Source organism: Pseudonaja textilis, chromosome 1 (genome assembly GCF_049901715.1).
Source record: "Pseudonaja textilis isolate UNSWEBS1 chromosome 1, rPseTex1.2, whole genome shotgun sequence".
Classification (NCBI taxonomy): domain Eukaryota; kingdom Metazoa; phylum Chordata; class Lepidosauria; order Squamata; family Elapidae; genus Pseudonaja; species Pseudonaja textilis.
The window spans coordinates 1,025,056-1,042,787 of NC_141990.1; the positions used below are offsets into that span (position 1 = coordinate 1,025,056).

The 17,732-nt window shown below is 52.7% G+C and overlaps 1 protein-coding gene across 3 annotated transcripts; it reads right to left on the reverse strand.

Moving 5' to 3' along the window:
- Positions 1–1,035: 1,035 nt before the first annotated feature.
- FAM222B (family with sequence similarity 222 member B) lies at positions 1,036–14,414 on the reverse strand. Of its 3 annotated transcripts, none has more exons than XM_087924195.1 (3): positions 14,286–14,408; positions 7,119–7,243; positions 1,036–4,334 (listed from the first exon to the last, which is right to left on the reverse strand). In XM_087924195.1, exon 3 carries the CDS (start codon positions 4,142–4,144, stop codon positions 2,918–2,920), a length of 1,227 nt encoding a protein of 408 aa, XP_087780321.1. In that variant the 5' UTR covers positions 4,145–4,334; positions 7,119–7,243; positions 14,286–14,408; the 3' UTR covers positions 1,036–2,917. The 3 variants fall into 3 exon arrangements, with proteins under 3 accessions (XP_087780321.1, XP_087780317.1, XP_087780312.1); XM_087924191.1 differs by having other exon boundaries at positions 1,039–4,434; positions 7,107–7,243; positions 14,286–14,414; XM_087924186.1 differs by having other exon boundaries at positions 1,040–4,445; positions 7,118–7,243; positions 14,286–14,414.
- Between the last annotated feature and the right edge of the window lie 3,318 nt (positions 14,415–17,732).

Genomic DNA, 17,732 nt, shown 5'->3' on the forward strand with positions numbered 1-17,732 from the left:
CAGTCTTAAAATTTTCCAAAGTTGGACCCTCCTGGCATTGGATCTCTGGCTTGAGCAGGGGGTTGGACTAATTGACCTCCAAGGCCCCTATGCTATGCTGGCTGGGGGATTCTGGGAGTTCCACCAGTCTTAAAGTGGCCAAGGTTGGAGGCCCCTGGAACAGAGGGCCAGAAATGACCCTCTCGAAGGGGGGAGGGGTGGCAGTGGTGATGGTGGTACCACGGCCTGGGGGGGCGGTGGGGGCGTGGAAGGCCAGCAAAACCCCTTCCGGGGTCCCTATGGCCCAGCCCCCACGCCCTGGGGTCCGAGGCAGACAGGTCCGCTTGTTCCGTTTTGGGGACAACCGCTTGAAGAGCCTCCAGCCAATCAGGACGGTCCCTTCTCTTATATATATATATATATAATTTGTTTTCTTAAGTTTTCGCGGGTACTTACCTGTATGGCCTTCAGCTTTGTTCGGGTATTTTCCCACGTCATTGTAGTTGTGCTTTTAAAGTTGTAGCGACGTTTCGGCAGAATCTCATCTGGAGATTGGACGGCTGGAAATGGACGGCTATCATTTGTTAGCCGTCCATTTACTCGGAGCCGAGCGGCACTAAAAGCCTCCAATACAGGAAACACAATGTTGCCAGCCAACCAAGATACGAAAAAAGCCACAAAACAAGACAGAAGATATTAGAAGCACCAATCAAGCAGAACACAACAAACTCCAAGACCAACAAACACAGACCAAGACTCCCAACCAATCAGGATGAAGAAACAAAAAACAAAAAACCATTCTGGCACAGCAGTAGGCGAGCCCCAGATTTAAAACAGAAACGGCTGTGAAAGCCTGACTCACAGACCAACACAATACCGAAGCCTGATGATGGCAGATGAGATTCTGCCGAAACGTCGCTACAACTTTAAAAGCACAACTACAATGACGTGGGAAAATACCCGAACAAAGCTGAATACATGTAAGTACCCGTGAAAACTTTATATATATATATATATACACACACATACATACATACATACATACAGATATATATATATGTGTGTGTGTGTTTTCTTAAGTTTTTGTGGGTATTTATATGTATGGTATTCAGGTTTGTTTGCGTATTTTTCCACGTCATTATAGTTGTGCTTTTAAAGACGAACACAATACCGAAGCCTGATGATGGCAGATGAGATTCTGCCGAAACGTTGCTACAACTTTAAAAGCACAACTACAATGACATGGGAAAATACCCGAACAAAGCTGAATACCATGCATGTAAGTACCTGCGAAAACTTAAGAGTATATATATATATATATATAAATAAAATTGCTTTTTTATTTTTGTCTGGCTAGCTTCAAACCCATGCTTGTTAAGGAGAACCAGCCAGCCGAGCAGCCGCTTAAGGCTTGAGTTAAGTCTCCCCTACCCGCCCCCCCAGGGAAGCCCCCCACCCCAGTGCTAACTCAGACCCATGCTCCCAGGTCACATTCACACTGGAAACCCAGTTCACAGCCGCTGTACAGTGATCGCTTTAGCCAGTGTTGAGAGAGGGGGGGAGAGAGGGGGGGCGGGAGAGAGAAAAAGACTTCGGAAAGGCAGCTGGAGGCGTCGTTCTTTTTTCAACTCCAAACCGGACCGTGATCATTTTGGGGGGCTGGGAGGTAAGAAGGGGGAGGGGAGAGGAGGGAGGGGGCCTGTCCTTTGGGGAAGGGGAGGAGGAGGAGGGCTGCCGAGGCAGGAAGTGGGTGGGCACCGTGGGGCTGATGCTTATGGACAGGCAAAGACCCCTCCCCAACCTCCCCTCCCCGGTTAGGAAACTGGGGGAAGGGGGATCTGAAACTACCAACATCTGGGGTGGGGTGGGGTTGGACTAGATGACCTACAAGGTCCCTTCCAACTTATCTGTTATCTGACAGTGGAGAGGTAAGTCCTTGACTTACGAACATTCGTTAGGAGCCGTTTGGAGTTACGTCCCGGGGGGGGGGGGAAGCGACTTATGAAAAGTCCTCACACTTATGACCGTTGCCCGGGATCGAAAACCGGACGCCTTCGGCGAATTATGACGGCTGCTGCATCCTCGGGGACACTGTGGCGCCAAGTCACAATGGGGGAGGGGGGGTGGGAGCCTGATTCACTTAATGACCCCCCCGTGGACCGGCTTTTCCAACCGCTCAGCTGTGGCCAAAGAGGCCGTAAAATCGGGCAGGAGTCACTTAATGACACAGAAATTCTGCCCCCCCCCCTCCCTGGTCGTTAAGTTGAGGACAACCCGTCATCTGTTGCTGAACATGTGGGGGTCCCGTGGTGCTCCCCGAGTTGGGTTCTTTTTCCGCGGACATTTCACCACCCAACTAGGGAACAACATCGGGGTTACTGGGTGTGGGGTTTGCAATATGGAGCAAACCTCCCAGAAAAGGCCGAGAGGGAGGGAGAGAGAGAGAGGGAGACAGGGCTCCATTACACCCCAAATTAGCTGGGAGAGAAGTGGGGGCTCCCCTCTTAATGGGGAGGGGAGTTGCTATCTTTTGGGTCCTTTGCGCTTTTTGGGGGGGCGTTTCTTGAGCCAGGCTCCTCACCCACCTTCCTGGCCACAGGGGGAGGGCAGAAGGCAAGGTGCCCGTCGCTCCGCAGAGGCTCTCCTTCCCGGGCGAGGGGAGCGGGGGGGGGGTCTGCTAAAGGGGGAGGGGGGGATTTTGCATGGGCTACAGACTGGCAGCGGGGTTGGGGGGTTGGGGTGTCACCCAGAAGGGAGGGAGCTCATCTCTATAGTTTTCAGCCGTTGGCGAGAATGATCACAGCAGTTTGACAGTTCAAAAAAGAGAAAAGAGCCGCGCGCCCGGCCAGCTCCGTAACGCCGGCACCAAACTACCCCTAGAACGATCCTGGCCAGCGCCCGAGGGAAAGTCACCGTGCTGCCACGACGGATGCCCGCCTCATCTGTAGCCCGGGTGCTGGAGGTGAAGCCCGCAGCTCTCGGCGGGCTCGCGCCCTCGGTTCACGGATGTGCGGGCCGCTTTGCTCAGCGGGGCCCCGCCCGGCTCGCGCAGGCAGGACCGGTGGAAGTCTGGGTACTCCATCGTCGGCATCACGCCGCCCGGGCCGGAGGGCCCTGCCCCGCCTCGGCAGTGGGGGGCCGCCGTACACTCCAGGGCAGCCGCCCCCATCGCTTGCAGTCCCCCTGCTCCTCCTCCTCCTCCGCCGCCGCCGCCACCCCCGTGGAAGGGCAAGGCCAGGTCCTGGGAGCCCGAGCTGTCACTGTTGGGTGTGGGCAGAATGTTATTCCACAGGGCAGGCTGGAAGTAGTGCCCGTTGGTGAAGGGCACCGGGCCGGGCAGGCCGTTGATGGGGGGCGAGGGGGTGGGCTTCTCCAGGGCGGCCTTCGCGCCGTACGGCTGGCCCATGCACAGCTCCAGGGCGTAGCCGGGCCCTTTGGCGGGCAGCTCTCGGCCGAGGGGCTTGCCCAGGGGCGCCGAGGGGCCGATGGCCTCGCCGCACATCTGCTGCAGGTGAGCCAGCTGGTGCTGGTTCCAGGCTGCCACTTGCTTCATTTCGCTTTGGTAGGCGGGAGGGCCGCGCGCCAGGGGCATCCCCAGGGCGGCGGGCGGGGCCGCCGTCGCATGGTCGCCCGGGTTCCCCATGCCGCAGGAAGGCAGCGGGGTGGGGACGTTGTGCGCGGACACCCGGCTGCTGGCACTGATCAGGAGGTTGCGGCTGATGGGGCTGGGGTTGGCGATCTGTCCCTCGCAGACTGAGGTAGCGCTGGTGCCCGTACGCGCCTGGCAGAACTGGCTGATCTGGTGCACGATGCTGCTCAGATCCGGCGGCTGGCTCTGCTGCAGCGTGGCCGCCATGGAGAGCGGGATGGTTGAGGTAGAGACGGTCACATTCGGAGGGGCGTCGGCGTCGGCCATCTTCCTGCCCAGGTGCATGCCCGTCAGTGGCGGAGGAGGCGGCGGCTGCGGCTGCAAGTGGTTGGTGGGGTGCGGCGGCGGCAGAGGCTGCAGCTGCTGCAGGCCAGGGTGGGCCACGTTCTGCGGCGGCTGCAGGCCGGGGGGCACCCCCTGAGAGTGGAGGTGCTGCAGGGCCTGCTGGCGGGCCAGCGCCTGGGGGTGGGTTAAAGTGCTAGGTGCCGCGTAAGGGACGGAGGGGGGGTTCATCATGGCTTCTGGCAGCAGGCGGCTCCGCTTCCCGTCAAAGTCCTTGACGACCCCTTTGGCCGGGGACCGGACGATGGCCAGGAGGCCTGTTCTCACGGAAGCCTGCGACGGCGGGTAAGGGCTGTACCTCTGCCCAGAAGTGTCCAGCCCGTTGACAGTACGGCGCAGGTGTTTCCGCTGAGGCACCTTGATGCTGTTGGGGAAAATTTTGATGGTCAGAGGGTGGTTGGCTACCTTCTTAGCATACGCGTCCAACTCGGCTGGAGTAGGGTGCTGTGCGGCTCTCATTTTCTGTGGAGTGTCCCTGGTTGGGGAAGGGAGGGGGGAGGAGGAGGAGGAGGAAGAGAAAGTCAGAGAGACAGAGAGCGTGGAGAAAAAGGGAGAAAAAGGAGAGAGCGAGAGAGAGAGAGAGAGAGAGAGAGAGAGAGAGAAAGAGAACGAGAGAAAGGAGCCATCAACACCGACTGAGTCAGCAGTCAGCGCCGGCTCTTCAGAACCTCAGAACTGCCCTGGGCCGAGCTCGAAAGAGGGGCGGGGCTTGAGGGGGAGCTCGCCCAATATCGGGGGCCCAGCAGGGTATTGTTTAAAAAAAAAAAAGGGGGGAGGGGGAAAATAAAAAAGGCCCCTTGGCCCGACTGAAGCGCCATCTGTTTCTGATGGGCATCGGTGGAGTCCCGCTCGTCCCTCTCGGTGTTTGGGCCGTACCCTGGGGACCCCGTGGGGTGCCAGCCCCTCCTCACGGGGCCTTTGGAGCTCTGGATACCCTGGAGGGGCTGCAAGCCCACCCGGCGGCTCAAATGGGGTCGTCTTCTTTCTCTTTCCAAACCACGCTGGGTAATGGCAGCACAGTGGTTAGGAGGCAGCGTTGCGGGCTAAGTCGGCCTGCTGCCCGCGGTTGGATCCTGACGGACGCGAGGTTGGCTCGGCCTTCCGTCTTTCTGCGGTCGGTAAAACGAGGGCCCAGATTGGGGGGACAACAGGCAGATTGTGTAAGCCAGGGGTCCCCAAACTTGACCACTTTTAAGAAGGGTGGACTTCGGCTCTGCTGGCTGGAGAATTCTGGGAGTTGAAGTCCACCCGCCTTAAAGTGACCAAGTTTGGGGACCTCTGGTGTAACCGCTTAGAGAGCGGAAAAGCACTGTGAAGCGGTATATAAATCTAATTGCTAGTGCTAGTGCGCTTCCTTCCTTCCTCCCTCTACTTTCTTCCTTCCTCCACTTCCTTCCTTCCTCCCTCTACTTCCCTCCCTTCCTTCCTTCCTCTACTTCCTCCCTTCCTCCCTCTACTTCCTTCCTTCCTCTACTTCCTTCCTTCCTTTCTCCCTCTACTTCCTTCCTCCCTCCCTCTACTTCCTTCCTTCCTCCCTCCACTTCCTTCCTTCCTCCCTCCCTCTACTTCCTTCCTTCCTTCCTCCCTCTCCTTCCTTCCTCCCTCCCTCTACTTCCTTCCTTCCTTCCTCTCCTTCCTTCCTTCCTTCCTCCCTCCACTTCCTTCCTTCCTCCCTCCACTTCCTTCCTCCCTTCCTTCCTTCCTCCCTCTACTTCCTTCCTTCCTTCCCCTCCTTCCTCCCTCCCCTTCCTTCCCTTCCTTCCTTCCTTCCTTCCTCTTCCTTTCCCTTACCTTCCTTCCTTCCTTCCTCCACTTCCTTCCTTCCTTCCTTCCTTCCTTTTCCTTTCCTTCCTTTCCCTTCCTTCCTTCCTTCCTTCCTTCCTTCCCTTCCTTTCCTTCCTTCCTTTCCTTCCTCCCTCCCTCCCTCCACTTCCTTCCTTCCCATGTTGGCGCTGTGGATGGAATATCCACAGCCTGGAGTTCAATTCTGAGCAGCTCCAGGTGGACTCAGCCTTCCATCCTTCCGAGGTCAGTAAAATGAGGACCCAGATTGTTGGGGGAAGGGGGGGCAATGGGCTCATCTAGGATAACTTAAGTACGGGTGGTCCTCGACTTACAACCATTTGTTTTAATGACTGTTTAAAGTCACAGTGGCACTGGAAAAAGGGATTGCGCCCACCACAGCATCGCCATGATCACTATCAAAACCTGGCCATTTGGCAACTGGTCACATGATTCCTCCTTTTGCGACCTTCTCACAAGCCAAGCCAAGCAAGAAGCCCGATTCACTTAACAACGGGGTTACTGACTTTCAACAGTCATTCGCTCAACAACTGCAGCAAGAAGTTGTAACATGGGGTAAAATTCACTTCATAAATGTCTCACTTAACAACAGAAATCGTGGGCTCAGGCGTGGCCGTTAAGTCGAGGATTACCTGTACCCACCCTAGCACAGCTGTTTGGAAAGGAAACGGGGCAAGACCAGGGAAGCCGGCTGAGATGGGACGGGCAGCCTTTCCCTTCTTGCAGGGAAATGAAACTACCGGGCACTGAATGTGCCAGGCAGTAACATCTACATGGCAGAATACATGTTAGGATGTATTTTGTATTGCAACTACAAAATTATTTAGCCAGTCGATGCCAGTGTTTAGTGTGCATCTATGGTTTCTTTATCTTCTGAGAAATTTCCCGTTTCTTGTTACAATAAAACATGGTTGAGCAGTAAAGCACATGGTGACTGTACTCTTCTGCAGTGCTTTATATAAAACAGAAACTTCTACTACTACTAAACCACAGGACTTCCTTGCTGGCCCTTGTTCTTGTGAAGTTGATAAATAAAAAATAAAGAATCGGGAGAACGTTGGCACTGATGCCAGGACCAGAGTGTCTCTGATGGGGTGTTTCTCAATGGCAGCTTGAAGAATGCCGGGAGTTGAAGCCCACCCATCTTCAACCTGCCGGGGTTGAGAGCGTCTCATTTTGCAATGTGGCACGCTCAACTTTTAACCCTGACCCTTCTGGAGCTGGTTGCTTTTAGGGATCAAAACTGACTCGCTGAGGTGCGCCGAAGACCTACCAGGGTGCTAGCTCCTCCCTCACCCACCCCAATCCCTTGGGCGCGCGGTGCAAGATGCAGGCCGAAACTCACATTTCTGAAGCCCAGTGTTCATCTGCGGGTAAGGAAGCAGCTGGAAAGAGAGGTCGCTTGGTCCTGGCAGACAGGCCAGCATGGCAGGCGGCTGTTAGCACATGGGGTCCTGGGTCCTCTGCGCACTAAAAGGAAACACGGGTGACAGGTGAGACTCTCCGGAACAACTCCAGAAGGACTCCAGAAAGCCCGAGATCAAAGACGGGCACGATTTGAAATATTCATACGTGGTCCTTGAGTGACTGTTTGGCGTTACGGAGGCCCTGGAAAAAGTGACTTAGGACAGTTTTCACGCTTACGACCGTTGGGCCACCCCCACGCTCCTGTGATCAAAATTCAGACGCTCGGCAAACGACTCCTATTTATGACAGTTGCAGTGTCCCGGGAACGTGGCCTTTAAACTTTCTGACCAGCAAAGTCAATGGGGAAGCCAGATTCACTCCCACAACCGGGTTGTCCTTCAGCAACTGGAGTGATCCACTTAACAACGGTGACAAGAAAGGCTGTAAAATGGGACAAAGCTCACTTAACACTTAGCAACAGGAAAATGTGGGCCCAATTGTGGTCAGAAGTCCAGGGCTATCTGTATTTATTGTTTCCTCGGGTCTCTCGCTTCAGCACAAGTGATCCTTGGTTTATGACCGGTTGCTCAGAAACCATTCACGTTACGACAGGCCAAAGAAAATTCCCAGTGATCCGGGTTCAAAGTTCCAACATCCCTGGTACAGAGTGGGTTAAGACCACAATGGAAGCTAAAATTTCTCTTGTTAAGTGAGACAAAATGAATTTTGCCTCATTTTATGACCTTTCCTGCCAGTTGTTAAGTGAATCACTGCAGCTGATCAGTACGTGACCCGGCTGTTAAGTGAATCTGGCTTCCCCATGGATTTTGCTTGTCAGAAGGCCGCAAAAAGAAGGTCGCATGAATTTGGGACACAGCAACGGTCAGAACTGTGAAAAAGGGTCCTGTGTCCCACTTTTCAGTCCCACAACAATTTTGAACGGTCATTAAATGAACTCTTGTAAGTTGAGGACTACATGTCATTCCTGTTCTCCTGGTGGCATCTGGGTTCTTTCTAGGGGAAGAAGAAGGATCCAACTCTTAGCATCCAAGACAGAACATAGAATGTAAATTTAAGTGTGAAAAACGGCCCGGTCACATTTTTTTCCATTCCTAAGGCAGGACTAGAACTCGGCGATCTCCTGCTTTCCAGTCCGGTGCCTTCACCGCTAGACCCAACCAGTTATTTAACTTATTCTGAATTAGAATACCATTCAATTCATAAATGGGATGAATATTTGTTGCTCTAATTTTCCCTATTTCATTAAAAATTACAATTAGCTGACAAGACAGTCTGGCGCAGCAGTTAGGGCCTCGGGTAAGCAACCAGGGAGTCGTGAGTTCTAGTCTTGGGCACAAAGTCAGCTGGGTGATGCCCTTTAGATGGAAACCAGATTTTTACATTGCATAAAATGAAATCTGAATGCCGGTCCGATCTCCTTGCAGGCCAATTCGGGTTTGCTAAATAAATGAGTTAGAAGCACCTTCAAACTGTAGCCATATAGCGTTCAACAGCGAGCAAGGAAAATAGGCGTAAGAAGAAATAAATTTAGCTTATTTCTCATTTCAATCTTTGCTGATTTATCTAAATAAATCCAGATAAACTGCTTTTGTAAGCTTCCTCATTATTACACAGAAAAATATTATTTGACTTCATTTATTTATTTTTTGCTCAAACTTGCAGGAATATTTGCACAAAACTTGACTTGTTTTTTAGTAAAATGCAGAAAACCACTTATGCTGTACTGCCAGATTTACATTTTTAATTGGCAAATTATATAATGCTGCAAACCGAACCGCTCTGTTTCATTAATACATATGCACTTTGAAACCACAAATTGCACATTAATGGAGACGGAATCAGAAAATTACAAGGATTGTAAAAATTTATAAACGTGCTTTACAGTAACTCCCCGCAGGGGAATGGAAAGGATTCTGAGCATTTTAAGGAAAATTGTTTTGAGATGTCTAGCAAAGAAAGAGAAGGAAATCCCTTCAAGGAAAATAAGAGCCTGGAGTGTAAATCTGTATAAAAAGGAACCGGAAAGCTTTTCTGGTTAGCAACATCATGAAAAACTTGCTGTTTCCAGTACAGGCAGTCCTCAACTTACAACAGTTCATTTAGTGATCGTTCAAAGTTGCAACAGCATTGAAAAAAAAAAAGACTTACGACCGTTTTTCACACTTATGACCGTTGCGGCATCCCCTGTGCTCACGCGAGTTGCATTGATGATTGACAACTCACATTTATGATGGGGAGGGCTCCCTTTTGATGAGGGGGGAGGAGAGGAAGAGACCAGATTTACTTAACGACCGTGCCACTAATTTTAACGGCCGTGGTGATTCGCTTCACCAACGTGGCGAGAGAAGTTGTAAAATGGGGCACAGTGGACTCCACGAATGTTTCACTGACATAAATTTGAGGCTTCCTTAAGTCCCCTGTTGACAAGCTGAGTCAACGGGGGAATCTGGGCTCGCTTAACAACCTTTTGATTAACTTAACAACTGCAGTGTGTTCACTTAACAACGGTGGCCAGAAAGCTCCTGGAAATGGGGCAAAACTGACCTAACAACTACTCTCTCGCTTAGTAACAGACATGTTGGGCTCGAGGGTGGCTGTTGCCCGTATGCGCTTTGCAAAGCCCTGATCTGACCCAGCCGGGGTTTCCTTTTCAGCGAATGAGGACGTAACATTTACGACAGGCCTACGAGGAGCCCAGAGCTTCGCTGGAAGAGGAAATACAACAGATCGCAAAGCCTGGAGGGGAAGGCGTCACGTCGTCAGACAAAGCGGAGGTTTAAAGGTAAAGAATTAGAAATGGCTTTCCAGGCCTGGGACTCCTGCAAGATGAGGAATAAGCTGGAACCAGGAAATCAGCCTTCTTTTCATGAGGAGTGGGGGGACCGGGGGTGGCACGAAAGCATCGTCCCGTATTTGAGGGGCTGCCAAGAGAGAACGGGGTGGGTGAGCGGGTCAATTCCCCAAAGGACAAGACAAGAAGCAACCGGGAACGAGAGAAATTTCCCGTCGGCGAGAAGAATTAATCAGCTTCTCTGCAGAGGTTGTGGCGGCTCCAAACGCTGGACGCTTTTAAGGACAAATCCAGACAGTCGCTTAGTCTGGGATGGCCTACTACAGTCTCCTGCTTGAGCAAGGGGCTGGACTAGAAGACCTCCGAGGTCCCTTCCAACTCTGTTACTCCAATACTGGTATCTAAAGAAGGGGGGTGGGGGTGGGTCAAGCTCTTCTCCGAAGCCCCCGAGGGCAGGACAAGGAGCAACTGACCTGGGAGAGGAGCAACCGAGAAGGAATTTCCTGACAGAATAATCAGAATAATCCGTGGATTATTCAGTGAATGCTCCGTCACGGGAGGTTTTGAAGAAGAGGCTGGATACTTCCTTTGAACTGGTACAGGTAAGTCCTTGACTTACAACAGTTCACTTAGTGACTGTTCAATGCCAACAGCACTAAACAAAATGACTCACGGCCATTTTTCACACTTGCGATCGCTGCAGCCTCCCTATGGTCATCTGATCCAAATTCAGATGCTTGACAAATGTCTCGCATTTATGACGGTCGCGGCGATCCCGGGGAGGGGGGCGTGTCACATGATCCCCCTTTGCGACCTTCTGACAAGCCAAGTCAAAGGGGAAGCAAGCCAGGCTCACTTAACAACCTCGTGACTAACTGTGGCAAGAAAGGTCGTAAAACGGGACAAAACTCACTTCGTCAATGTTTCGCTTAGCAGCCAGAACTTTTGGGCTCAGTTGTGGTCCTTAAAGTCAAGGACTACCGGATTGGGTGTCCTGCTTGAGCAGGGGTTGGACTAGATGATCTCCAAGGTCCCTTCCAACTCTCGTTATTCTTTTTCTATTCTATTTTCTATTGGTGTCCAAGCTTGGGAACTTTTAAGACTTGTGGACTTCCAACTCCCAGAATTCCCCAGCCAGCATAGACTTGGAAGGGATCTTGTAGGTCATCTAGTCCAACCCCCAGCCACCCAAACAGGAGACCAATTCCTGGTCCACAAGCCTCAAAAGCTCTGTTTATTTTCGGCAGGCAAGAAATAATTTTTTTTTAAAACCAGGACTGCTGCACACAGCGGCTCTTAGTTGCCACCACCCTTCCTCCCGCAAGGACGAGCCAGGTCGGCCGTGACTTAATGGGCTCTTCCACTTGGAAACCAGATAGCGATGCGGCCAGCAATTCAGATACAGAAATGTAATCCAGGGGTTTGGGACGTGATCCTACGCAAGCCAGCATCCTCCATTTCGCTCCCAGCTTTTGCTGATTTAAGAAAAACTGCCGAACTGAGATCAGGTGACTCACGAATGCCAACTCCTCTCTTGCAACGGTTATCCGGGAAAGGATTTAAGGGCACACGAGGGACGCTGCTTCTCCTCTGACAATCTGCCTCTTGGGGGCAAATCCCACCCCCCCCAAACAAGGAAGAAGGAAGAAGGAGGAAGAGAGGAGGAGGAGGAGGAGGAGGAGGAGGAGAAAGAAAGGAGGAGGAGGAGGAGGAGAAGAGGAAGGAGGAGGAGGAGGAGGAAGAAGAAGAAAGGAGGAGGAGGAGGAGGAAGAAGAAGGAAGAAGGAGGAGGAGGAGGAGGAGGAGGAGGAGGAGGAGGAAGAAGAAGAAGAAGAAGAAGAAGAAAGAAGAAGAAGAAGAAGAAGAAGAAGAAAGGAGGAGGAAGGAGGAGGAGAAGAGAAGGAAGAGGAAGAGGAGGAAGAAGAAGAAGAGGGAGGAGGAAGGAGGAGGAGAAGAAGAAGAAGAGGAAGAGGACTACTACTACTTCAGGGATCAGCAATGGAGGCTGACTTGAAGGCATCCAAAAATAAACCTTAATTACAACCAGGGCCCAGGTGAGGGGGAATCCTTCCTGCCTGCAGGCTTTGCTGGGAGAGGCCCCGTTTTTGCACAGGGCTCCCAGCCTCTCCCCACGGGGAGAATCCCGAGGGGAAGACTGCCCCTGCTCCACCAGAGGTCATCCTGAAGAGCCCCCTCGCCCTGGAGGCAGCCTCCACACACAGGGAGTCCTTGACTTACAACAGCCCGTTTAGTGCCCGTTTAAAGGTGAAAAAAGTGACTTATGGCCGTTTTTTTTTTTCACCCTTATGAACCTTGTGGCATTCCCGTGGTCACGTGGTTTATATTCAGATGATTGACAGCTGGCTCACAGTGTGTGGGGGGGAGGGTGTCATATGGTCCCCTTTTGCAGCCTCCTGACAAGGAAAGTCAAGGAGGAAACTAGATTCACTTCCTATTACCGGTGTCAAGAAAGGTTGTAAAACCACTCGCTCAACCAGCAGCTCCCTTGGCAACGTGATGTTGGGCTCGGTTTGTGGTCATGGTCATAAGTCGAGGACTGCTGCAGTCTTACAAGGGAGTGTGGGGGGCTGAGCACTCCAGCAGGTCCAACTTTTGACTCCGATCCTGGCAGGAGCAGCAGAAACGAGGGAGGGAGGGACGGGCGGCTCCAAAGAGGGAGGAACCGGGCTGGCAACTGGCTTTTCCAGCCAGGCTCGCCCTGGGGACAGAAACGGCCTCTGATGCCCCAGATTCACACAGGCCTCAGGAAGGGGGAGGCCTGGCTCCAAGGCTTGATTTTGGGGAGGGGAGGGAAGCAGATCAGGGTGGTGTGTGTGTGTGTGTGTGTGTGTGCATAAGCTTTGGGGTGTGGATCCTGAATTGGGAGACCCCCCTCCCCTAGAAGAGGCTGGACTGCCATTGTCAGAAATGGTGTAGGGTCCCCTTGCTTGGGCGGGGTGGGGGTGGACTGGATGACCTCCAAGGTCCCTCCCAACTCTGATGAGCTGTTAAATGTGTTAATCTCCCCTCCCCCCCCCGTGGATGGAGGAACCAGGTTTTGTTCTGGCTTGCAAGGCCCAGGAGGAGGAGGAGGAGGAGGAGGAGAAGCAGCTCTGGGAACCAAGTCGCCCCCAGCCCCAATTGGGAAGATGGGGTGGGGGTGGGGTGCAGAAGAGCCCCCCCCCCCAATTGGGGCAGGAAGGAGTCACTGCCCCCCCCACAAAGCGGCAGGAGGAAAATAAGGGGGAGAAGCTTTTGAGAACGGATCCTGGGGGCCCCCCTTTGCCCCCTCCCCATATTAAGACTTTAGGAAGGACCAGGAAGCGGCTGTGGGGAGGAGAAAGAGCCCCCAAAACTCCCCCAGTGGGGGGCAGGAAGGACGCACCCAGCCTGCCCCAATACACCATATAAAGGCGGCGGCGGGGGGAAACCAATAGGTTTGGGGTACCGATCCTAAACTGGGAAGCCTCCCCCCCAATTCACGTTTCCTGATCGAGGAACCTCGTCCCCGTTTTGATTCTCGAAACAAACCGACCCCCCAAAAAAGAAGGCCCAGGAAAGGCCCACAGAGCCTGCCCGCCCCCCCCAAAAAGCTACGGGGGAGGGGACAAGGGCTGTTTTGGGTAGCGATCCTGAACTGGGGCGGGAGGGGAGCCCCTTCGCCCCTCCCCACCCGCCCCTGGCCCAGGAAGCAGCTCTGGGGAGGGGAAAGACCCCCCTTCCCAATTGGGGCAGGAAGGATCCACGGAGCCCGACTCCCCCTCCCCCCCCCCCACCCCCTTCCCAGAGCTTATGGGGCGGATTCCCCAAGTGGGGGGAGGGGGAGAGAACGCCCCTCCGCCCTCCCCCACCCCGATCGAGGCCCAGGAAGGAAGACCCCCTCCCCAAACGCCGCCCCCTCCCTCCCCTCCACCGCAACGGGGGGACGGGAAGGACCCACTGAGCCCGCCCCCCCACAGGACAGGGCCCGGTTGCAGCCGGATGGCCGCCCTTCCTGCCTCGCCTGCCAGGCCTGCATTGCCCCCCCCCCCCATAGAGAAAGGGGGAGCCCCTCCCCGCCCCAAGAGGACTTCCAAGGGGGAAGGAAAAGCCCCTGCCCCACTTTAGGCCCGGGGGGCGGCTGGAGGCAGGGCGGGGCCAATTGCGCCCCAGGACGGCGGGGGGGAGAGGCAGGCGAAGGGCCTAGTTGGGGGGGCAGTTGAGGCCTAGCCGGGCGGGGGGGGGAAGGGGGAGAAGGGCCTCCGCCTCCGAAGGTGGGGGGGAGCTGAGGGTCCCGGCGCCCCGGCCCGCTCACCGTGGGAGCCCCCGCTCGGCCCTCATGGCGGCGCCGCCGCCGCTTTTCTTCTTCTCCTCCGCCGCCGCCGCCACCGCCGCCTCGTCACCCTCAGAGCCGGCTCGGCCGCTCCCTTCTGAGCATGCGCCGCGGATGCCCGCCCCCCCCTTTTCAAGGGGAAGGTCAGAGCGGAGGGAGAGCGGCGCGGCAACACTTCCGGCGGCCTCGAGGAGGAGGCGGAGAAAGGGGGAGGGCCCGTGCGGCCAATGGGGAGGAGGAGGAGGAGCGACGGGCGCTGCCGATGTCGCTCTTGCGCCCCGCGTGGTTAGGCGGGCGAACTGCAACCCCTCGTTTCCTTTCCCCGGGGCTGGGGAGTGCTGGCTCCCGTCCCGTCTACGCACGCGCGCCGCCGCTTCGAACGGAGAGGCGCGGCCCTTTTGCCCGCAGCCTGTGATTTCCGGACTCCAAGCGTTCTTCCGCCACTCCAAGCGCCGAGGGTACGCCGAGCTTCTTCCTTGCGGGCCTCCCGCCTCACTATCTCCCTTAGAAGATGGCGAACGCCTAACCGCCTCGCTGGAGCCGCGGAGTCGGGCCCGGGGCCAAAGGAGCCGCGAATCTACCTCAGCCGGGACTATTGGAAGGGCCCGAGGACAGAGAACATGCCGGCGGCAATTCCGAGAGCGAGCGGGGAGGCCAGGACTCCGTTCCGTAGGACGCCATTTTGAGCGGCTGAGGCTTCTTGCGCTCAGCTGGCAGCAGTGAGGAGGAAGTTCCCGAGGAGCCTGTGCTGAGGGCCAGGGAGCGCAGGACGATCCATAGAAGAGCAGCACCGGAGCAAGAATACTAATGAATGTCCCCTCCCTCCAGGGACTATAAGCCTGGTTTCAAAGGGTTTTTGCCCTTTAAAAGGGCGAAAAAACGTTCTAAGGAAGCTCTAAGGACCCAGCATTGTCTGTAGAGATACTAGCTTATCTGACGAATTCCGTCCAGGCTTTTCTGGCTGCAAGCCGTCTTTGATCTACAAAGAAGTTTATTTCTTAAGATTAAAGCTGTGAGGGTTTGAGTTGCAGGGTTTGTCTGTGTTTGTTCTCTGGGTAACCTGGCTGAGTCAGAACAGTGGCCTAGAACCAACGGCATGGAATGAGCTGGGACTGGCGGAGAGTGTGATTTTGAACTGCAGAGCAAGAGGCGGAATTGACAGAGGGTGATCCTAAGCATCCGAAAAAGAGCCGGGACTGGAGGAGAGCAGGAGACGGTGATTCTGAACGGCCGTGAATCGCAGAGACTCACGGAGAATCGATAGACCCTACCTGAGAGGAATAATCTCCCATTTAAATCACTCAGCCGATGAGTCAGCCTGCATTTAAATCCCCACTCAGCTGGTTCGACAACCTCCACTTAACCCCCACCCAAATCTCATCCGTTCCAAACTCCCAAGGAGATGATTGGAGAGTCCATTGAAATCTTCTCCGTTCGAATCTATCAAGCAGCAACACTTCCTCTTTAAAAACAAAACAAAAACCAAACAACATGGCTTTAAGGAAAAACCAAGGAACTTTTCACTACAAATCTCCCATACTTCACTACCTCCGCTATTTCATTACCTCAAGACTAATTATTGATAGATAATGCTTTGTCTAAAATAATTGATTTATCATTTAACAGTATAATTGTTAAATGACCACTAATATACTGATTTATTGAATTGATATTTAATGCTGTATTTTTTATTATCTAGTTGATTGATTGGTTTTTAGTAATAAGTAATCTTACTTTTGATTTGTTCCCTAACTTATCAATTAACATTTATTAATTACCAACATTCATTAAGTAACTGTCTACCTATCACATTAACTAGCTGTTGTAATTGTTTAGTGTACTATTGCCATTGACCATGCCAGCCAAAAACTCCAAACCAAAACAAGAAAAATATCTCTACCAATGACCTCCCAGACTCATGCACACGCTTCTGGTGTCTTGAAACCATCCATGAAAGCGAAATTTACATCAAATGAGCCCACCCTGCCTGCTTAAACGCAAACAAAAACCTAGCTGATATGGTTAAAACTTCAGATAGGTTCTTTTATCTATGTCCGTCATGTTCTCTAAGCTAAACCAACTGAGTAGCCTGCCTGACAGAGTTGAAAGCACGGAATCCCTCATTCACTCGACAGAAGAACGCTTAGCAACACGCTTTGAAACAACTACACAAGCAGCCCTAATCTCTCTTGGAAAAATAAAAATTAGTGAGTACCTATCGGCTCAAAATCAAATCCCACAACAACCACAACCTCAACTACAACAACCACAACTACAACCAAAACTAACCACCAAACCGGTCCGATCTAAGTATAGTATATAAAATCATACATTGCAATGTCCTGCCTGTCAATGAATACTTCAGCTTCAACCGTAACAGCACAAGAGCAAACAATAGATACCAACTCAAGGTTAATCGCACCAAACTTGATGGCAGGAAATACGACGTCAGCCACAGAGGGGTCAATGTCTGGAATACTCTACCTGACTCTGTGGTTTCTTCCCCAAACCCCAAAAACTTTAACCTTAGACTGTCTACTGTTGACCTCACCCCTTTCCTGAGGTCTGTAGGGGGTGTGCATAAGCGCACCAACGTGCCTACCGTCCCTGTCCTATTGTTTCTTTTATTTTTCTTATATGTATCAATTTCATGTACTCATAACTATGTTTATGCTTATACCTGTTATCTTATAATCACTTGAGAAAATAAAATATAAATAAAGGCAGGGGTCTCCAGCCTTGGCCACTTGAAGACTGGTGGACTTCAACTCCCTGAATTCCTCAGCCAGCTTTGCAAGATTGGTCATAAAACGTGGGCAAAAAGTGTCTCGTTTATCAACAGAAACATTGAGCTCAATTGTGGTCATAAGTCAAGGACTAACCTGAACCTTGACTCTAAAATAAGAGATGGAGTTGGTATGACACATTTGTGTTGCCTGAAGATATAGGCTACTTGTCCCTCAACCAACTTTGATTTTAAAGATCAAATTAAAAAAATCAAATGAAGCAAGCTTTAAGCGTTTGAAGGGTCTTTCTTATAAAATCCATTTATTTTGGCCACTAAATAAAACTAACCTCCTATGTCCTTTTGATTTAAAGTGGATTCAAAATTTTCCTCAGATAACACATAATCAGAGATGGAAGGGACCTTGGAGGTCATCTAGTCCAACCCCACCCCCTACCCCTAGCAGGAGACCCTACATCATTTCTAACAAATGGCAGTCCAATCTCTTCTTGAAACCCCAAGTTACCCAAGCTTTTTTGTAAGCCGAGCAGATATGCTGATTCGTGAGTTGAAATAATGTATTTGAAGTATAAATGCATGTAGATTTTTCTGAGCTTTATTTGCCCTTGAGATTTAGCTAGGCTGTCCCCAACCAGGGAGTCTGAGAGGAGGAAGATGAACGGCCGACAGGGAGCGGGAGCTCC